Source organism: Grammomys surdaster, unplaced genomic scaffold (genome assembly GCF_004785775.1).
Source record: "Grammomys surdaster isolate TR1022 unplaced genomic scaffold, NIH_TR_1.0 340, whole genome shotgun sequence".
NCBI lineage: Eukaryota > Metazoa > Chordata > Mammalia > Rodentia > Muridae > Grammomys > Grammomys surdaster.
This window is the reverse complement of record NW_021604759.1, coordinates 453,124-475,600: the sequence shown is the minus strand read 5'-3', so window position 1 is coordinate 475,600 and position 22,477 is coordinate 453,124. Positions and strand designations below refer to the sequence as shown.

At 40.8% G+C, this 22,477-nt stretch overlaps 2 protein-coding genes across 2 annotated transcripts; one reads left to right on the top strand and one right to left on the bottom strand.

Annotated features, from left to right (window-relative positions):
- Positions 1 to 2,131: 2,131 nt before the first annotated feature.
- Positions 2,132 to 3,052, top strand: LOC114630515 (olfactory receptor 2AK2-like). Its single transcript, XM_028778750.1, has one exon. It carries the CDS (start codon positions 2,132 to 2,134, stop codon positions 3,050 to 3,052), a length of 921 nt encoding a protein of 306 aa, XP_028634583.1.
- Positions 3,053 to 18,655: 15,603 nt separating this feature from the next.
- Positions 18,656 to 19,576, bottom strand: LOC114630517 (olfactory receptor 2AK2-like). The gene has a single exon (XM_028778751.1). It carries the CDS (start codon positions 19,574 to 19,576, stop codon positions 18,656 to 18,658), a length of 921 nt encoding a protein of 306 aa, XP_028634584.1.
- Positions 19,577 to 22,477: the final 2,901 nt, after the last annotated feature.

Below are 22,477 nucleotides of genomic sequence, written 5' to 3'. Positions count from 1 at the left end.
CATAAATATTATAATTTCATATAAAAGGTCATTGAGGAAGGCATAAGTGTGCTACCTAGTAATCATGTCTCAGTGGGAGTGAACTGTCAGGAAATTAGCCTTTACAAGTCTGTTTCCCTCTGAACTTCCTAGAGAGAAGATTTATCTGCAACCAGGAGGCTGTATAGACCACAGTCATTATTGAATGGGTTATTCTAGAATACAACACAAAACCCATATCTCTAGAAATCTGGAGGAAAGGGCCCGTTATTCTCTGCCACGTTCAAGGTTCAGGAGGGTGGGGACCAGAAGGGTGGTTCCCAGCTCATTCCTTCAGCTGTCAAGGAGCCCTGCAGCCAGTGAAGTACTGAAGTGAAGCAGAACTGAGTGAGAATTGTTGAGAAGACACACCTCGTCCTCCGCTGTGGTTCAGGTACGTCTAACAGTCATCACCCTGTACAGCACACTGCATGCTTTTCTTGTTGGCTCATGTTCTGATTTAGGTTCATTCCAGGCTAGAAGTATTTCTAGGTGTTGCTTTAAAATCATGTGCATTGTGAAAGCATGTGTATCCAGGTTACCCAGACTCTGAAGAGTGTAGCCCTCTCACAGTTTCAAGGATGAGAGCTGGGGCTCCGTGTTCCTGCACAGGAGAACAGGTATGGTAGTCTAGCAAATTTCCTTGCATTAGCAGGATCTGGCAGAGTCACAGGGTTCCTTCTTGAGGTATGGAAACACATCTCTTTTTGTCTTGACCTCAATTTTTAAAACTAAATTTATCCTATAGTTATATTCCACCATATTCCTGATATGCAGCAGATTCTATTGCATTTCTAAAACATTTTTATAATAGAAAGATTTAATACACTGCATACAATAAATATTTATACAATACATGGTACATTAAATTCTACTGTTGACTGGAATTTTTTTTAACTTTTCCTGTGAGAAAATTGCTTTTTCTTTGTCCCTAATTGCACCATTTGTCCAGGTCCTTGGTGCCTTGATGAATTACTGTCCATGGTTAAATCATTCCATAGTAGAATCTGTGTTCAAATTCATACTAAACAAGCAAGCCAGTGACACAGACCTGTGCACCTGGTGAGGCTGTGAGAAAAGGCAGCGCTGTAGTGGAGACATCTCCAAGCTGCTGCTCAGTTGTTGATCGTAGACTCCTTGCTGAATCTGTGATAGTCAGGAAAATGCAGAATCACCTCCTCTCTCTTTCTAGTGTTTGATGCTGACTGACAATTCAGATAGATGGAGTTATGTGTGCCTGAAATCATGCTTCTGGCCTTAGCTGTGACCTCACAGGCAGGTAGATCTGGATCACCGCCCTATAGCTGTAGTGCAGGACATTGCATTGTACTTAGCATGATGTTTATTGTGGTGTGAGAAGATGCTTTTCAGTGTTTTTTAAGTTCATTTTGATTGTAATTTAATACTCATTGAGATAGATTATGTTGATTTCTTGCATGGTAAACTTCAAGTTGTTTATTTTATGTTGAGTTCAAGTAATCAATGCAGGACTAGTGGTTTAGTTCATTGGAACAGTGTTCACCTATGCTGAAGTAAGCCTTCGTTTGATCCAGTATTTCACAATGTGGGTGCGATGGTGCACCCTTGTAATCCTAGCACATGGGAGGCAGAGGGAGGAGGATAACAAGACCATGATTCTATGCGTGGCTACATGGTATCCAAAACCAACATGAGCCACACAAAATTGTGTCAAAAAATTTAAATGAGTATTTTTTTCAGACCTTCATCTGCTACAAGAAGTGACTGTGACATGAATTCCTTAGAAAGAGCTCTGGGTGTTTGTATTTATGAAGACCTTGATCAGGAAGAGCTTGCAGACCTCAAACATGAGAAATGACCAGGAGGAATGAAGGAGATAGAGAAGGAGATCCCACAATTATGTGCATGCATTCTACATGCACCCTCTGAAAGAGCAACCTCTTACATTAGAATATGTAACTATTACCTATTTGGCAAAAGTAAGAATAAATAAAAATAACTAAAAGAACTATTTTTCAACAGATGAAAGTCTAAAACAAGGATAGAAAAGAGTGCCCTACAGTGAGTCCAGTAATGGATCATCAAAGTCATGCCCTTTCCAGATTGGATCTGCTTTGATGGTTCAGTCTAAGCCATGGAGACAGGAAACCACAGCTGTGGGACAGATTTCACCCTCGTTGGTCTTTTCCAGTATGGACACATGGACACCTTCCTCTTCACAGTCATCACCATCCTCTTGGCAGTGGCTCTCACAGGCAACATCACACTGGTCCATCTCATCAGGCTGGACCGAGCACTCCACACTCCCATGTACTTCCTCCTCAGCCAGCTCTCCATCATTGACATGATGTACATCTCCACCACTGTGCCCAAGATGGCAGCTAACTTCCTCTCAGACACCAAGGCCATTTCCTTTCTAGGATGTGAGATTCAAGTTTTTATGTTCTTGAGCCTTGCTGGATGTGAAGCCCTCCTGCTGGGCTTCATGTCCTATGACAGGTATGTAGCCATCTGCCGGCCCTTGCACTACCCTGTGCTCATGAGCAGGAGCATCTGCTGCTCCATGGTTGCCAGTGCCTGGAGCAGCAGCTCCATCAATGCTTTAGTGCACACAGTGTATGTATTTCAACTTCCGTTCTGTGGATCTAGGATGGTTAACCACTTTTTCTGTGAGGTTCCATCTCTCCTGCCACTGGTGTGTGAAGACACCTCCCAGTATGAGCATATGATTGTCATGAGTGTCCTTGTCCTTGTGCTGCTACCCTTCCTGGCCATTCTGGCTTCCTATGCTCGGGTGTTGGTTGTTGTATTCCAGATGGGTTCAGGGCAGGGACAGAGTAGAGCTGTTTCCACCTGCTCCTCCCACCTGACAGTGGCCAGCCTGTTCTATATCACCGGTCTCTGCACCTACACCCAACCACACTCTTTGCATTCTCCTGGAAGGGACAAAGTGGTGGCTGTTCTCTACTCAATTGTGACCCCTGTTCTGAACCCGTTCATCTACAGCCTGAGGAACAAGGAAGTCATGGGGGCCCTGAGGAGACAAATGGGATGATGGATAGTGACTCAGGACTTTGGGTAGCTCTGTGGACTGATATAAAGGCTATTATTGGACACTCTCTGGGACGATTTCAGGATTGAAATTCTGGTGGAAGCTCACCAGTTCTTCTAACTGACTGAAGAAGAGCATGAACCTTTACCCACACAGTGTCTCACTGAGTTCACGGTTTGATATGAATGTTGGCTTCTGGGGAGATGGAAGCGTTTTGTCTCTCTTTGTCATCTCTGGTAGCCCATCAGCCCGGGTTGGTTTTCCATGGAACTTTCTTATCTTCTGCCCTGATTCAAGGCACCATGGCTTCTCAGACTTTAGTAGTCAGTACAGTTGCCTGGTCTACACTCTCCTACCTCTAGCTCTGGAAGCTCTTTCTGTATTTTATGTGTACAGCTGTACCTTTTCAGATATTTTACATAAAACTGGAATATTTCATTGGTTTTCCTTTGCAGGCACAACAATTACATATGAATATCTGTCTGTTTTTATAACATGACATAATTAAAGGACAATTCTGAAAGAAATAGGGAGGGAACTTGCTTTGATGCTTGTGTGACTGTCACCATGTGACTAAGATTTCCAAGCTCTCCTAAGCTGTTTAATGATGTCCTGCTGACTCCCTTTATTAACGCCGTTTCCCAAACTTCACTGTGACTTTGTAAGGAACATCATTAACTAATCTGTCTGACAGGATGCGTCTGTCTCTCTCCAAGAACACCTTTTATGTCGGTCTCCCATGTTTATGTTTATGCTGATCACACATACTAACTTAGGATAAATACATTAGAGAAACAGACTCAGAGTAGTTCTGCTTTAGAAATCCATAAAAAAATGTCTGTATTTGTCCATAGCTAATATACAATAAATTTTGAGAGCAATAATATTATTTCAAGAAACTTTCTGAATATATTTTAAGAACAAGATTATATGTGTGTGTGTGCGTGTGTACGTATGTATGTATGTATGTATGTATGTATGTATGTATGTATATAGTATTTCTATGTAGTCCCAGCTATCCTGAACCTCTCTATGTGGACCAGAATGGCCTAAAACTCAAGGAGACTCTTCTCCCTCTTCCCTCAAGTGTTGAGATTAAAGTTGTGTTCCAGCATGCACAAATTTTATAAAACAGTCACTGGCTTTTGTTTTTGTTGTAAGTTGAAGTCACAGATGCTTTTGAGCCACCATGTGGATGGTGGAAATCAAACACAGGTCCTCTGGAGGAGGATTCAGTGCTCTTAACTGTTGAGCCAGCTTTCTAGAGCTCCTGCATGCTCAAAATATTGAACTCACTGTCATGTAGTCCAAGAAAAGATAAATGAAAAGTTCTATGCACCTAAGTACTGGAGTAAGTAACACAATGAGTAATTCCCAGTATTAGCAGCATTGCTGCTCTTCCAGAAGACTTGAGTTCAAATCCTAGCACTCTTGTAAGGTAGCTCACAACTGTTTATAGCTCCAACTCCAGGGTATCTGAGGCCTCTGGCATCCAGGAGCACTTACGTGCATATATCCATGTCATACTCACACTTATACATAATAATATATGATGTGAAGTATTTTAGAGATTCCGTGTTGCTTCTTTGTATTTGGTACCAATAATTAGAGTGATAATTTTAAAGACAATAGAAATACCTGTTCTGGTAGTAATAAAAAGGAATTGCACCTGTTGTCTATCTGTGGGTCCAATTCCTCTAACTAGGTTGCCTTGTCTTGTCTCAGTGGGAGAGGATACCCCTAGCCCTGCACAGAGTTTATGCATCAGGGTGGGCAGATACCCAGGGTGCCCCACCCTCTCATAGGAGAAAAGGTAGGGAATGCAGGAGGGTTTTGTGAGGGAGAGCCATGAGGCAGGAGTGGTCTGGATGTAAAATGAATAAATAAATGGGAAAAAAGAATGTATTTCTCAAGTTGTATTTGTACATGTGTGTACATAACTTATTATATACCTATATTATATATACTATATATGAATACATTCATGTCTGTAACAGTAATAATGAAAGAAGGATATCAAATTGAACATGGGAAATGTGGATGCAGTTTTGGGGAGTAGAGGGAAGAGGGAAAGGCATATTACTGTATTTCACTTAAAAATGCAGTAAAATTTTACAGTGAAAGGGAACATAGCCAGAGATATCCAACAGAGAAGAAAACCCATGCTCTCAAAAGGCATGGGTTATTTAATAGTAATCTAAGTGTCAGACACAGGATACCTCCCCAAAATGTCGTGGTTAAAAAGTATCTTGATGGCAAATCCCTACCCATCAAAGGTTCCAACATGTAAAGATGCAAGTTTACATGAAACAAGAAAGCCTGAACTGAGTCCTTGCTCCTTCACAGCAACTACCTAGGAGATGCTTCCCCAGGGTCAGAACTGATGCAGCTGTGGTCAGGTGGGAGACATGGGGGCAGGCTCCATGCCAAGCTGGCAGCACAACTTGTCAGAATTGTCCACATGGAGCTATATGTGAAGGGATGAAATATGAAGGACTAGGGGTGGGGCATGGATTGCAGGGTCCAAGTCCCTGCATGCAGCTGTGAAGGTGAAGCCTAGATTGCAACAGAGACTCCAGGATGTTGGAGATGAAGAACTGTGGGACATCTGCCAAGGATAACTTGCACATGGTGAGGAGCAGGCCAAGGCAGAGGCTATGTGTGCTACAGACAGCCACACTGGAGCAGTGGGGCTACCTAAACCTTTGCAACAGAAAGGATTTCAAATCTTAGATGCCAGACACGGAATTGCATGGTTTGTTGTTTTCTCTGCTGGGTTTTGATCTCGCTGTGGTCCGATCTTTCCTTACTATGTCCTCATTCTTCTCCTTTAGATGGGGAATTTATTTCATAAACCTTTATATATTGGAGATTTTAAAACATTAATTTATTCACTTTACATTCCAATGAAAACCCCCTACCCATTCCTTCTCCCCTTCTCTTCTGAGAAAGGGGAGTATACCCTGGGTACCATCCCACTCTGACTCAAGTCACTGACAGACTGGTCACATCCCCTCCCACTGAGTTCAGACAAGACAGCCCAGTTAGGGGAATATGATCCACAGGCAGGCCACAGAGTCAGGCACAGCCCCCTCTCCACTTGTTAGGGAACACACATGAAGACCCAGGTATACGTGTGCTACATATGTGTGGGAGGCCTAGTTCCAGCCCATGAATGCTCTATAGTTGGTTTTCAGGCTCTGGGAGTCCTCAAGTGCACAGGTTAATTCATATTGTTGTCATTACTGTGGAGTTCTTATGTCTTCTGGGTTCTTCCATTTTTCCCCCAACTCTTCACAAGGCTCCCCAATTTGTTTTATGGTGGCTATGGGTCTCAGGAAGCTGTTGCAGTATGCTGCTGGGTGGAGCCTTTCAGAGGATTGGTTGTTATGCTAGCCTCCTATCTTCAACATAACAAAGTATGATTTATAGTGATAGAGATTGGTTCTTATTCAGGTGATGGGTTTCAAGTTGGGCCAGTTATTCGGGGACCATTTCCTCAGACTCCACTTCATCTTTGTCTCTGTACTTCCTGTAGGCCAGATAAATTTTGGATTGAAGGTTTTGTGGGTGGGATGGTGTCCTCAACATCCTGCCACAGGGACTCCTGTCTGGCTACAGGAGGTGGCCTCCTCAGATTCTGTGTCTGTATTGGATAATGTAGACATGTTAAGGAGGAGGAATGTGGAATCATGAACATACAAGAGACACAAAGACACACACAGACACACACACACACACGCACACAAATAAGTAAAGTATATCTCCCCCAAATAAGCTATTGTGACAATAAGCAAGATCACTACAGTAATATGAAATCACTTGGAAAAAAATACTGTTCCTGAACGAAAGACAGACAGAATAAATAGCTTGTCTCTTAGTTGCAAACACCCAAAAAATAAATTTTCTGTAACTCTCGATCACAGTGTATTTTAAGATCACATAAATATACCAAGATAGACCCCATATTGAGAATCCCATGTATGTTATTTCTTCTCTTGCTGCTGTGATAAAATATCCTGACGAAGCAGCCTAAGGGAGGAAGGGTGACTTTTGGCTCACAGCTCCAGAAGGATATAGACCATCAAGGTGGAAATGACGTGGCAGCAGAAAGAAAAACATGACAATATGTCCCGAAGGCTGTACTCAGGAAGCAAAGGAGAGAACTGGAACTGTGGCTAAGCTACACAACCTCAAAGCTCATTCCTGTATTAATAATTCTTAAGGGGTTTTCTATACCCTTTTTGCTCACAAGTAATTGTTGGTTTTTCTATGTTCTGATCCAGCTTGTTTTAGCTCCTGGTATTTTCAATAAAAGCCTGTAAGTCTAAGTTTATCATGTTCTGAGCTATTTTAACCTGACTAGGCTGCTACTACCCAGACAAATGCCCCTTACCTGCATTGGTCATGCCCTGGCTCACTCAGGCCCATGTGTGTCCTCATGGCTGCTCTCTCATCATTTCCTCATGGCAAGCCCTCTTGTTCTCTCCAGGTGGTCTGTTCACATCTCTTCTCCTCATGGTACTTATCTACTCTGCCTCTGTCTTTGATACCCCCCAACCTGGGATTGGAAGTCCTGCCATATTCTCTTCTGAACAGCTAATTGGATGATAAGATGTTTATTAACCAATTAGTCATGGTCGATTTTTTTTAGATAACTTAGTTCCTGGAGATGGCTAAGCATGTCAATTTCTGGACTGCAATTAGATATCTGGGCATAGAAATCAGAATCTGAATACACAGTGTACAAGAACATCCCCCAACATACTCCCAGTGACCCTCTTGTTCCAGTGAGGCTCTTCCTCATGAAGATTCTACAGTCTTTTGCAACAGTCCCACTAGCTGGGGACCAGGTACTTAAACATATGAGTCTTTGGGAGAACATTCTTCATTCAGACCTCCACATTTCAACCTGGTTCTCATAGATCATATCTGGATGTAAAGTGTATTTTGTTCAGCTTGAAAATCCGCATAGTCTTCAACAGTCCCCAAACTGTTGAAAAGACTAAAGTCTAGACTCTCATGAAACCCAACGCAATTTATGAATTATGGTTCCCTATTAAAAAAACTAAAAAGCCAAATTATTATCTACATTATATTACAGAGTACTCTAACCCTTGTGTGTTACAACTTGTGGTCCACACTTCTACCTGCAAACCAAGATCTATACTCCATTCTCTGGACCACAGCTCTGTCTGCATCCCAGGAGGCCTGCTACTACTCAGGACAACCACATGAGATCCCCACAACCCAATCTCCTGCACATTGTGTTCCCCAGCAATCCCAGAAACCATGAGGTCTGCCCTTATGCTCTGTGCTCCTACCAGTCCACACTTCTACCTGCAAGCCTGGAGGCCTGCAGCCATCAGGGACTACCAGCTGCGCCTGCATCCCTCAAAGCCTGCTGCCATCAAGGACAACCAGAGCCCTGAAGCCATCAGGGAGTACCAGCTCTGCCTGCAACCATGGAAGCCTGAGGCCACAAGGGACAACCAGCTCTACCTGTAATTACAGGGCCTGCTGTCATCAGGAATGACCAGCTCTAACTGTAGTTCCAGAGCCCTGCTGCCTACAGGGGCTACCAGGCCTGCTAACACCAGGGACAACCAGACAGCAATCAACAAAAACCAGGGCATTATGGCCCCACCAGCTTCTAACTATCCTACTACAGCAAGCCCTGGATATCCTAATATACATGAGTCACAAGAAAATGACTGTAAGTCTATTGTTATGAAGATGATAGAGGCCTTAAAAGAGGAAACAAATAAATCTCATAAAGAAATACAGTAAAATACAATCAAATAGGAAGAGGTCCTTAATGAGGAAACAAATAAATATAAAGAAATACAGGAAAATGCAATTATACTGGTGAAGGAAATGACCAAACCTGCTCAAGGCTTGAAAATTGAATTAGAAGTAATAATGAAAACAAAAACTGAAGTAATCCTGGAGATGAAAAATTTGGGAAAGGGAACAAGAAATACAGATGCATGCATCACCAATAGACTAAAAGAGATAGAAGAGAGAATCTCAGGTGTAGATGATATGATAGAAGAAATCAATATTTCTGTCAAAAATGCAAAATGTAAAATTTTCTAACAGAAAATTTCCAGGAGATTTGGGGCACTATGAAAAAAACAAAACCTAAGAATAATAGGCATAGAAGAAGGAGAAGATTCCCAGCTCAAAAGCCCAGACAGTATCTTCAAGAAAATCATAGAAGGTAATTTCCATAACCTAAAGAAAGAGACAGGTATAAACATACAAAAAGTTTACAGAATACCAAATAGATTGGACTGCACAAGAAAATCTTCTCACTACATATTAATCAAAACACTAAATGTTCAGAACTAAGAAAGACTATTAAAAATTGCAGGGGACCAAGGCAAAGTAACATATAAAGACAGGCCTATCAGAATTACACTTGGTTTCTCTGCAGAAACTCTAAAGCCCAGAAGGTCCTGGGAAGATGTCTTACAGACCCTAAGAGACCACAGATGTCAGCCCAGATTACTATATCTAACAAAACTTTCAATCACCATAGATGGAGAAAATAAGATATCTCATGACAAAACCAATTTTAAACAATATCTTTCCACTAATCCAGGCCTATAGAAGATACTAGAGAAAAACTCCAACACAAGAAGGTTAACTACGAGAAACATTAGCTCAAACTAAAGGTCTTGGGAAATGGGTTTCTAAGCAAAAGAACCCAAGAAATAAGCTGGAGTAGTCATTGTAATATCTAATAAAATAGACTTTCAACCAAAAGTAACCAAAGAGATGGGGGAAGACACTACATACTCATTATAGGAAAACCACCAAGATGATGTCTCAATTTTCAACATCTGTGCCCCAAATGCAAGGACATTCACATTCATAAATGAAACATTACTAAATCTTAAATGATACATCAATCCCCACACATTAATAGTGGGAGATTTCAACACCTCCCTCTCACCAATGCACATGTCATTGAGACAGAAACTAAACAGAAATAGTGAAACTACCTGATGTTATGAATCAAATGGAACTAATAGATATCTACAGAACATTTCAACTAAACACAAAAGAATATACTTTCTTCTCAGCATCTCATAGAACCTTCTCCAACACTGGCCATATAGTCATTCACAAGGCAAGCCTCAACAAACACAACAAGATAGCGATAATCTCTTCCATCTTATCAGATCACCATGGAGTAAGGCTGGACTTCAACAACAACAGAAACAAGAGAAAGCAGGCATATTCGTGGAAACTGTACAATTTTCTATTCAATGGATACTGGGTAAAAGTAGAAATAAAGAAACAAATAAAAGATTTTCTAAAATTCAATGAAAATGTAGGAACAACATGCCCAAACTTATAAGACACAGTAAAAGCAGTGCTAAGTGAAAAGTTCATAGGACTAAGTGCCTTCATAAGGAAATTGGATAGATCTCATACAAGCTACTAAGCAGCACCCCTAAAACTCTAGAACAAAAAATGCAAACACACCCAAGAGGAGTAGATGGCAGGAAATAATCAAACTCAGGGCTGAAATCAATCCATAAGAACCAAAAAGAACAACACAAAAATCAATGAATGGAAGAGATGATTCTTTGAGAAAATCAAACTAACTAAAAAGCAGAGAAATAATACTCACATTAACAGCATCAGAAATGAAAATAGAGACATAACAACACACACTAAGGAAATTCAAATGATCATTAGGTTTTACTTCAAATGCCTGTTTTCAACAAAATTGGAAAATCTAAGTGAAATGATGATTTTCAGGATAGATTTAACTTACCAAAGTTAAATGAAGACCAGGAAAACTACCTAAATAGCCCTATAACCCTTATAGGAAATAGAAGCAGTCATTAAAATTCTCCAGCAACAATAAAAAAGTCCACATCCAGATGGCTTTGGCATAGAATACTACCAGACTTTCAAAGAAGAGCTAATACCAATACTTCACAAAATAGTTCACAAAATAGAAACAGAAGAAACTTTACCAAAATCATTCTGAGGCCACAGTCACCCTGATACCCAAAACTCATTCTGAGGCCACAGTCACCCTGACACCTAAACTACACATAGACTCAACAAATAAAGAGAATTTCAGACAAATTTCTCTTATGAACATGGATGCAAAAAATACTCAATAAAACACTCACAAACCAAATACAAGAAAACATGAAAAGTTTCATCCATCACAATCAAGTAGACTTCATCCTAGGGATGCAGGGGTGGTTCAGTATTTCAAATTCCATCAACTAAATTCACCATATAAACTAAGTGAAAAAGAGAAAACCCACATGATCATCTCACTATATGCTGAAAAAATCTTTGACAAAATCAACACCCTTTTATGTTATAAGACTTGGAGAGATAAGGGATTCAAGTACATACATAAACACAATGAAAGCAATATGCAGCAAGCCAATAGCCAACATTGAATTAAATGCAGAGAATTTTAAAGCAATTCCTTTAATATCAGGGACAAGACAAGGCTGTTCACTGTCTCCCTATCTATTCAATATGATACTTAAAATTCTAGACATAGCAGTAAGATAACTAACAGGAGAAAGGGGATACAAATTGGAAAGGAAGAAGGCAAAGTATCACTATTCACAGATGATATGATAGTATACTTTAGTAACCCCAAAAATTCTACTGAGAACTCCTGCAGTTGATAAACAACTTCAGGAAAGTTGCTGGATACAAAATTAACTAAAAAGACAACAAAGAGTCTGAGAAAGGTGTCAGGCAACCAATATCCCTCACAATATCCACAAACTATACAAAATTTTTAAGTCTAACTCTATCCTAAGCAATTGAAAGAGTTGTATGACAAGAACTTCAGTTCTCTGAAGAAAGAAATTGTCGAAGATATAAGAAGGTGAAAAGATCTCCTATGCTCATGTATTAGTATGGTTAACAGTAAAAATGTCCATCTTACCAAAAGCAATCTACCAATTCAATGCAATTCCCATCAATATTCCAACACAATTCCTTACAGACTTTGAAAGAACAATTCTCAACTTTATGTGGAAAAATTAAAAAAAAACCCAGGATAGCTAAAACAAGCCAAACAATAAAAGACCATACGGAGATATTGCTATCCCCAATTCCAAGCCTGTACTACCCAGCAATAGTAATGAATACCTGCATTGTACTGGTATACAAACAATGGATTCAAATAGAAGATTCAGAAATATACCCACACACCTAAGAACAAAATGAGCCAAAACCCATACAATGGAAAAAGGAAGCATCTTCAACAAATGGTGCTGATCTAACTGGATTTCTGTTTGTAGAAGAATGCAAATAGATATATATTTATCACCCTGGGCAAAACTCACATCCCAAGTGGATCAAAGACCTCGGAGTAAAAACAGATACACTAAATCTAATAGAACAGAAAGTGTGGAATATCCTTGAACTCACTATTACAAGAGAAAAATTACTGAACAGGACATCCATAGCTCAAGCTCTGAGATCAACAAAGAACAAATGGGATCTCATGAAACTGGAGATTTCTGTAAGACAAAGGACACCATCAATAGGACAAAATGTCAGCCTATAGAATGGGGAAAGATATTCACTATCCCTACATCCAACCAAGGACTAAGATCCAAAATACATAAATAACTCAAGGATTTAGATACCAACAAACCAAATAACCCTATTAAAAATGGGGTACAGAAAATTCTTAACAGAGGAGTCTCTAGAGAATAAGAAACAATTAATGGCTCAGATCATGCAGATGAGGATGTGGAGCAAGAGAAACACTACTTCATTGCTGGAGATCAAACTTCTGCAACCAAAAAGGAAATCAAGGTGGCAGTTTCTCAAAAAATTAAAAATAGTTCAACCTCATGACCCAGGTATAATATTCCTGTATATATACCCAAAAGATGCTCTGAAATACCACAAAGACACCTTCTCCACTATTTTTATAGCAGTTTTATTGGTAGTAACCAGAAACTAGAAACAACCTCGATGTTCCTCAATTGAGGAATGGATAAAGAAAATGTGGTTAATTTACAGAACGGAATACTACTTAGCTATTACGAATGAGAACATCATGAAATTTTCAGGCAAATGGATGGAACTAGAAAACATCAGGCTGAGTGATGTAACTCAGACCCAAAAGAACATGCATGGTGTGTACTTACTTACAAGTGGATATTAGCATAAAGTACAGGATAACCCTGCTACAATCCACAGACCAAAAGAAGCTAAATAATATGGAGGGCCCAAGGGAGGATGCTAGAATCTTACACAAAAGGGGAAATAAAACAGTCATTGGAGGTGGGTCCAAGGAGGGAACTTGGTGAGAAAGGAGAAGGGGATAGGAATGGGAAAGGATCAGGTGTGGGGAAAGAGGGCCAGGAGAGTGAGTGGATATTGTCAGCTGGAGAAGGCAGGAACATGTCTAGGACTTGCCAGAGATCTGGGATGGAAGAGGTTCTAGGGAATATGTGAGGTTGACTTTAGCTGAGACCCCTAGCATTGTGGTCTATGGAGCCTGAAGTGGCACCTCCTGTAGCCAGGCGGAACTCCCAGTGGAGGGATGTTCAGGATACAATCTCACCCACAAAACCTTCTATTCAAAATTTGTCCTGCTTTCAGGAGTTGCAGGGACAAAGGTGGAGTAGGGACTGAGGGAATGGTCTACCAATAATTGGTCCAGTTTGAGACCCATCCCATGAATAAGAACCAACCTGTGAGAATATTAATCATATTCTGTATGGTTGCAGACAGGAGCCTAGCATAACAAAACTCTGAGAGGCTCCACCAAGCAGCTTACTGAAACAGATGAAGAGGTCTGCGGGTCCCTGTGGCTGGAACACAGAGAAGGGCCCCAAAAGACACGTGGAGTCCATGGGTTTAATAGATTTATTTTCATGGCAGTTGTAGATGGATCTTGCAGTACCTGCCCTGAAAGTCAGGGCAGACCTGAGTTAAATAGGGAGGGAGAAGGGGGAAGGGTCTGGGGAAGAATGCTTAATTGGCTCCACCCTTTGGTGTTCAGGTATCTCATTAGTATGTAAATCTCTCTAACACCTGAGGCCTGTAGTCATGCCCTCTACTTGTGCTCTTTGGGAAGGGCTGCATTGCCCTACATGACTGAATAGTGCAGGTCAATGGAGTTCCATGCCAAGTGCTAGGAGCCTGGATTCTGGGAGCTGGGAGCGAGGTGGAATAAATGTTCATCCCTTGCAGGGTCTCTGGGCTACTTCCAGCCAGTGCTTCTACCAAAAACCAAGACCCCTTTTCACCTACAGAAGTCCACAGTCAAATATTAAAGGAAGCTCAGGACATCTTGTGGAAGAGTTGGGGAAAAGATGGAGGGACCAGGAGAGCACAGGAACTACACAACAAGACCATCAGAGTCAGCTAACTAGGACACTTAGGGACTCCCAGAGCTTGAATCACCAACCAAATAGCATTTACAGCTGGTCCTAGCCCCCCTTAACATATGTAGCACGTGTGCAGCTTGGTCTTCATGTGTCTCCCCTAACAAGTGGAGAGGGGGCTGTACCTAACTGTTGCCCGTTTGTGGGTCATGTTCCTCTAACTGGGCTGACTTGTCTGACCTCAGTGGGAAAGGATGTGCCCAGTCTGTCAGTGTCTTGATGTGTCAGGGTACGTTGATACCCAGGGGGTACTCCCCTTTCTCAGAGAAGAAGGGGAGAAGGAAAGGGGAGGAAAACTTTGTGAGGAGGGGAATGGAGGAGGGGGACTTTGATTGGGATGTAGAGTGAGTAAACAAACAATTTTTTAAAATCTTCAATATATAAAGGTATGTAATACACACACACACACACACACACACACACACCATCTAAAGGACAGAACTGAAGGTATAGTAAGGAAAGACACAGCAAGACCAAAACCCTGCAGATAAAATGCCAAACCCTGTATTTTCTGGCATCTAGTATTCTAAATCCTCTGTTTCAAAGGCTTAGGTGGCCCCACTGCTCCGGTGTGGCTGCCTGTAGCACACATAGCCTCTGCCTTCCCTGCCCCTCACCATGTGCAGGTTATCCTTGGCAGATGTCCTACAGTCTGCATCTCTAACATCCTGGGGTCTCCATTGCAGGCTAAGATTCACTTTACAGGTGCTTGCAGGGACTTGGACCCCACTACACATTGCCGGGCCTCAGCTGCAATCCATGCCCCACCCCCAGTCCTTCATATTTCATCCCTTCACATACAGCTCCATGTGTGTAATTCAGCCAAGTTGTGCTGTCAGCTTGGCATGGAGTCTGCCCACATTATCTCCCACCTGACCACAGCTGCACCAGTTCTGACCCCAGGAAAGCATCTCCTAGGTAGTTCCTGTCAAGGAGCAAGGACTCAGTTCAGCCTTGCTTGTTTCATGTAACTTGTATCTTTACACATTGGAGTCTTTGATGGGTAGAGATTTGTTATCAAGATACTTTCTCCATTGTCACTGTGCCAAGCACCAAGTTTAATGTCACTAAACTCTTCAACAACTACAGCTGATTCCCTGAGTGTACTCTGTCTAAACTTTAAGTTTACTTCCATACCTATTTTCTGCCAAGCCAATTGGTTAATTATCCTTACATCTGACATCACTCAAGTTCACAAAACATGGGCATAATGAAGCCAGACTCTTGTCCAAAATACCATGTGAATGGCTGGGTTCTATCTAATCCCTGGTAGAATTTTTTTCCCACAGAAATATCATAAGCTAGGTGTCTACTGCCCACATTTCTCTCAACTTACTTATCTCTAAGCTTCCAATACATGGTGCACTAAGTTCTGCATCCAACACACTGGGGCTTTTCTATCCTAAAGATCTAAATTATCTGTTCTAGACAGAACTTCCAGAGTCCCAAGAACCACATTCATTTCACAACTGCAGGGTCACATTTTTCTCAACAATGGCTCAGCCACTTGGACCCAATTTCTGTACTAATTTCTTTTCCTGGTGCTGTAATAAACTTCTCCAATGAAAGCAACTTGAGAAAATTTCTTTTTTTGTAGTCCCAGAGGAATTCCACCACAAACATGGCAAGGACATGAGAGGAGGCAAGGATGGCATGGTGGTTTGGACAGGAGCCTGGCTGATCGCATTGCATCTGCACTCAGGAAGCAGAGCATAGGACAGGAAGTAGGGATACAGAACACAAAGTCAAGACCCACCCTAGTGACCAACTTTACTGAGGCTCAGAATCATAAAAGTTCCAAATCTCCCCAAACACCCTGGAAATAAAGTGTTAGGCAGTTGTGAGCTGTGATTTGGTGCTAGAAATGGAAACCAGATCCGTTGGAAGAACAGGAAGTGCTCTTAACCACTGAGCCATCTCTCCACTGACAGTCATGGTGTTTTGTCACAGAAATAGAAAACTAAGACAGTTTGAGGAAGGTATCCTGTGCCTGACACTTAGATTTCTATTAAATAACCCATGTCTTTGGGGAGCACTGTTTTCATCCTCTGTAGGATATCTCTGGGTAAATTCCCTTTCACTTTAAAATTTTACTATATTTTTATGTATTTTTAAGTGAAATACAGTAATATTACTTTTTCTTTTCACTTTCTTCCTTCAACCTCTGTCCATATTTACCATTTTCAATTTGATATCTTCCTTTTATTGTCACACACATGTATGTATCCATATATAGTATGTAATACACACACACACATGCACACACACACACACACACACATATATATATTATGTACACACATATATGCACATAGAACTTATGGAGTACATTCTTTATTTCCATTAATTAATTAATTTATTCAATTTACATTTGATTGCTGTCTCCTCCCATTTCCTGTTCACATAATTCCTTCACTATTCCTCTTCCCCTTCTTCTCTGAGCAAGTGGGGGACCCCCTGGTTACTCCCCCACTTTGGCACATCAAGTCTCAGCAAAGCAGTGTGCGTCCTCTTCCCATTGAGGCAGGACAAGTCACCCCAGTTATGGGAATGGGATCACACACACAGGCAACAGATGCAATTCATTTTTATTAGTGCCAAGAAGAGGTGTTCTATGTGTCATTAGAATTATCACTCTATTTATTGGCACCAATTACAAAGAAGCAACAATGAATCTCTAAAATATTTGACATCATATATTAGCAGTTGTATGTATGCATGCATGCATGCATGTATATATGTATGTATGTATGTATGTATGTATGTATGTGGACATGGATCTATGCACATAAGTGCTCCTGGAGGCCTAAGGCATCAGATGCTCTGGAGATGGAGCTACAGACAGATGTGAGCTACCTTACAAGTGTGCTGGGATTTGAACTCAAGTCCTCTAGAAGAGCAGCCAGTGTTATTAACAGCTACGCCACCACTGTGTCCAATGTCTAGCCCAACAACATATATAATTTAATACTGGAAATTACTTGTCCTGTTACTTACACCAGTACTTAGGTGCATAGAACTTTTCATTCATTGGTTCTTGGACTACATGACAGTGAGTTGACCATTTTGAGAATGCAGAGGTCCTAGAAAGCTGGACTATAAGAGCACTGACTGCTCCTCCAGAGGACCCAGGTTTGATTCCCAGCATCCACATGGTGGCTCACAAGCATCTGTTACTTCAAATTAAACAACAAAAACAAAAGCCAGTGAATGTTTTTTAAAAATCTATGCATGCTGACATACAACTCCATTCCCAAAACTAGTTTGAGGCTATTCTGCTCTACATAGGGAGCTTCAGGATAGTCAGTATAGACACAGGAAATTTTCTTGAGATAAAATTATTGCTATCAGCACTTATTGTACATTAGCCATTGGAAAAATACAGAAATTGTATTTGGACTTTTAAAGCAGAACCATTCTGGTTCTTTTTGTCTAAACGTCCTGATCATAAGCTCCCGTGGCTGCTGAGAGAGCAGCATAAAGGTGAAGGAGGAGAGGGACAGAGTGCATGCTGTCAGACAGATCCACTGATGATGTTTATTACAGAGCCATTAGTTAAGTTTTGGGAAGAGTATTAATGAAGGAAGTCAGCAAGACATCATTATATCACTTAGGAGAGCTTAGAAATCTTACTCAGGTGGTAATAGTCACACAAGCATCAAAGCAAGCATTAACTTATCTCCTTCCATATTTCTTTAAGGATTTCCATTAAAACATGTCACAGTATAAAACACACACTTTTATATAATACTTGTACATGTAACAAAAATCAGTAAATTGTTCTAGATTTATGTAAAATATCTAGAAATGTGCAGCTGGACTCATAAACTGCAGAAAGAGCATCCAGAGAAAGAGAGAGCAGGCAACTGTATTGACTTCCACAGTCTGAGAAGCCACAGTTCCTTGCATCAGGGCAGAAGGTTCTGTGGAAAACCAACCCAGGCTGAAAGGAAGTCAGAGATGCCAGGGCCAGGGACAAAGCCCTTCCATCCACTTCAGAGCCAACATCCAGATTGAAATCATCAACTCAGTGTGACACTGTTCGGGCTTAGTTCTGTGCTCTCTTTCAGTTAGTGAGACAAGCTGGTGAGCTTCCACCAGAATAACAGTCCTGAAATCATCCCAGAGAGTGTCCAAGACTAGCCTTTATATCAGTCCACAGGGTGACCCAAAGTCCCACTTTCTACATTAACATCCATCACCCCATTTGTCTCCTCAGGGCCCCCATGACCTCCTTATTCCTCAGGCTGTAGATGAACGGATTCAGAGCAGGGGTGACAATTGAGTACAGCACAGCCAACACTTTGTCCCTTCCAGGAGAATGCAAGGAATGTGGCTGTGTATAGGTGCAGAGAGTGGTGACATAGAACAGGCTGGCCACAGTCAGGTGGGAGGAGCAGGTGGAAACAGCTCTACTCTGTCCCTGCCCTGATCCCATCTGGAATACAACAACTAACACCCGGGCATAGGAAGCTAGGATGGCCAGAAAGGGTAGCAGCAGAATGACAAGCCCACTCATGAGGACTGTATGCTCATATTGGGAGGTGTCTTCACACACCAGTGGCAGGAGAGATGGAACCTCACAGAAGAAGTGGTTAACCATCCTAGATCCACAGAACGGAAGTTGAAATACATACACTGTGTGCACTAAAGCATTGATGGAGCTGCTGCTCCAGGCACTGGCAACCATGGAGCAGCAGATGCTCCTGCTCATGAGCACAGGGTAGTGCAAGGGCCGGCAGATGGCTACATACCTGTCATAGGACATGAAGCCAAGCAGGAGGGCCTCAGACCCACCCAGGGTCAGAAACATAAAAGCTTGGATTGCACAACTCATAAAGGAAATGGCCTTGGTGTCTGAGAGGAAGTTAGCTGCCATCTTGGGCACAGTGGTGGAGATGTACATCATGTCAATGATGGAGAGCTGGCTGAGGAGGAAGTACATGGGGGTGTGGAGTGCTCGGTCCAGCCTGATGAGATGGACCAGTGTGATATTGCCTATGAGAGCCACTGCAAAGAGGATGGTGATGACTGTGAAGAGGAAGATGTCCATGTGTCCATACTGGAAAAGACCAACCAAGATGAAGTCTGTCCCACAGCTGTGGTTTCCTGTCTCCATGGCTTAGACTGAACCATCAAAGCAGATCCAATGTGGAAAGGGCATGGCCTGGTGAGGACTGTCCTTGAGGAGGTAATGACTATCATTACATTGGATAGTTTTCCTGAATAATTTTAGGGCACTCTTAGTTTTGTTTAACCTGTTGTGTCATAGGCATTGATGCAAGACTTTTCTGTTTCTATTCATGCCTGACACAACTGAACTTTGAAAAGGGATTCTAGATTCTCTGTCCTTACCACTTCTACATGGATGGAGTCTTCCAACTCTTCTTTGATTCAAAGTTATTTATAAGTTATAGATGTGGAAATAAGAATAAACATTTTTGAGATAACAGAACAAAATTTAAATAATCACAAAATTACCAGTTATGTAATTCTCAGCAAATTTTCTATACCTGCTGCAGATCCTCTCTGGTGAGAGACTAGAGTCAGGTCTTCTGTGACAGACAGCATTCACTCACTCAGTTCCGTTACCCTTGTGAACAAAGTACTTACAGGAGAATCTTAGGAAATCCCAACACAGAATGTGTACAGGAAATGAACAAAGTACTGATATCATCATGCAATGTAAAAATTTGGAAGATGTAGTCTGTCTATAAGAGGATTACATAACATGAGAAAGCTGCCCTCTGACTCTTACACTTCTGCTCTCTCTATCACAAGAAAAGTGTGGACTGCCTGTCTTTTTATAAATTTAACTCTAATATAATATTAACCGTGTCATTAGCACTGTATATTAGAGATACACATCTTACTTTCCTAGGATTTCTCCTCAAAAATGGAATACTAAGAACTGAAAATGAACCTGCCCAAAAATACATAGAAAAATAAGACAGCTAGAGATAACAGGTAGAAAGTCACAACTGTGCCTCCATGAATAACTTTTAAATACAGTGTTAATATCCAGTGAATCAAGCCATTTAATCTCTGTATCAAAAAATAAACCCTGGCTTCTAAAACCTCCAAATCCCAGCACATTTTGGAAACTGTTAGCCCACTCTGAATTTGTAAGGTAGTTGGTTTTTTGCCTCAAAAAATAAATCTCACCTAACATTGAAGACTTGAGTGGAAAAGAAATATTATTTTGGCATCTATGGAAGACTTTTAAGGTCTTAAGAGCTCTGGCTGCCCGTGAAGATTGGACCTCATAGGCATTCTTTCAGAATCCTTCTGGGAAAACCTGGTCTCTTGTCCACAATTAAATAAACACATCACATACAAGAGAGATATCATTTTATTAGAACTCATGTTTGCACTGCACAGTAGAAGTTAAAAGAGGTCAGAATGAATGTTCCAAACACATTTTCATCATAACTAAAGTGATAAGTTTTTAAAAAACTCATTGCCGTACACACTCTTAACATGCATATCTGCACAGAAGCATAAGGAATAAGCTGCAAAATGTAGATATTAGAAACATCATAAATATGGCATTTCAAAGACTTATATAATCTAGGTTTTGGCTTGGGTCACGTATTCCTGAAGATAGTCTCCAAGTGGTCAGCATGATCACTGATGTAGGAGGGTCATGTTTGTGAAAGCCACAGCCCCGATTGATGCTGGAATAAAAACATAGTTCACTGTGCCCCAGCTTGGACAAGAAGTTGGATCAATGGCGAGGTGTAATCTCCTCCTGGTACAAAAATGTTTCTGTTAATCTAAAGAAGCTATAGTTTTTAATTAGAAGAGAAAAATAAATGAATCTGTTTAGTATTGACTGTATACTGAAGCCTTAGTATTTCTCAGCAAGTAGCAACATCATATAAACATTGTAAAAACTGGATCTTTGAAGTAATTCATCTCAAACACACTCCCAGTTTGCTAGGTAACATATTTAATTTGTAATCTATTAATACAAATGTCTGTTTTTTATTCTGCCCTTTTATCTGAAGACAATATAAATCTTCTAAAAAGAAACTTCACTACAAATTTGGTCTTTGATAATATTACAGGATTAATTGTAAAAATCTAACCCAATCAATTGTAGGTAAGACTTTACATGTTACACTGAGCCATCATTAGTACTGATATATTTTTCTATGAGACTTTTTTCTTGATAACATAGTAGATTCAAGAAAAATAATCATTATATTTTATTCTTCCTGTAGATTCCTTATTGCTATTTACCTGTATAGAAAGAGGTGAAAAGTGGGTTTTTTAACCTTGAAATGAACATTTCCTACAATGTAACAACACAGCCTTTTCTTGTATCTTTCTGTTGCTTAACATCCTTATTAGACCTGCTATTGGTGCCATCTCTTCCCATTAGTCCTGCATTTTGTGGTTTCTTCCACATTCAGTGAGATTTTAACCTTATTAACTAATGACCCATTGACCTACTAATACACATGAGCACACTGCCACCGCCACCACACATTTGATGTTTGAATTTATGCAAATTTCACTCTGTAAACATAACCTTAGAAAATCTTTCACTCCCCTTTACATCTTTTATATTTTCTCTTCATTTTACTACTAGTTCTTTTCTTTCTGTGTTTAAATAAAATTCCATGTTCAGCCAATAACTAAAGTGTAATATTTATGTGTATAGCTAATCTGTGCTAAGCAATAACAACCTTATCCAAGAAAACTTTTAGTTACACATGAAGTTCCCAAGTGTAGCTGGCTTACAGAGGCAATAAAAATAATTACAACACTCCGTTTGTCACAAATGCTAACTTTATCAATTTTTGTAGATGTATGATATGTCCTAATAGGGTGTATCACTTCCTGGCTATGTTTTATTTATTCTTATATTATACAAGTATGGTGTTGTGTTTCCATGTACTGTGCACTTGCTTGGTGCCTGAAGAGACCAGAAGAGGGCGTCAGATTCCCTGGATTCAACAGAGGATTGTGAGCTGCCATGTGGGTACTTGGAATTGAACCTTGGTACTCTGGA

What these genes read in the sequence shown, in the direction of transcription:
- LOC114630515 (XM_028778750.1), top strand. Translation starts at nt 2,132, where the DNA reads ATGGAGACAGGAAACCACAGCTGTGGGACAGATTTCACCCTCGTTGGT.
- LOC114630517 (XM_028778751.1), bottom strand. Translation starts at nt 19,576, where the DNA reads ATGGAGACAGGAAACCACAGCTGTGGGACAGACTTCATCTTGGTTGGT.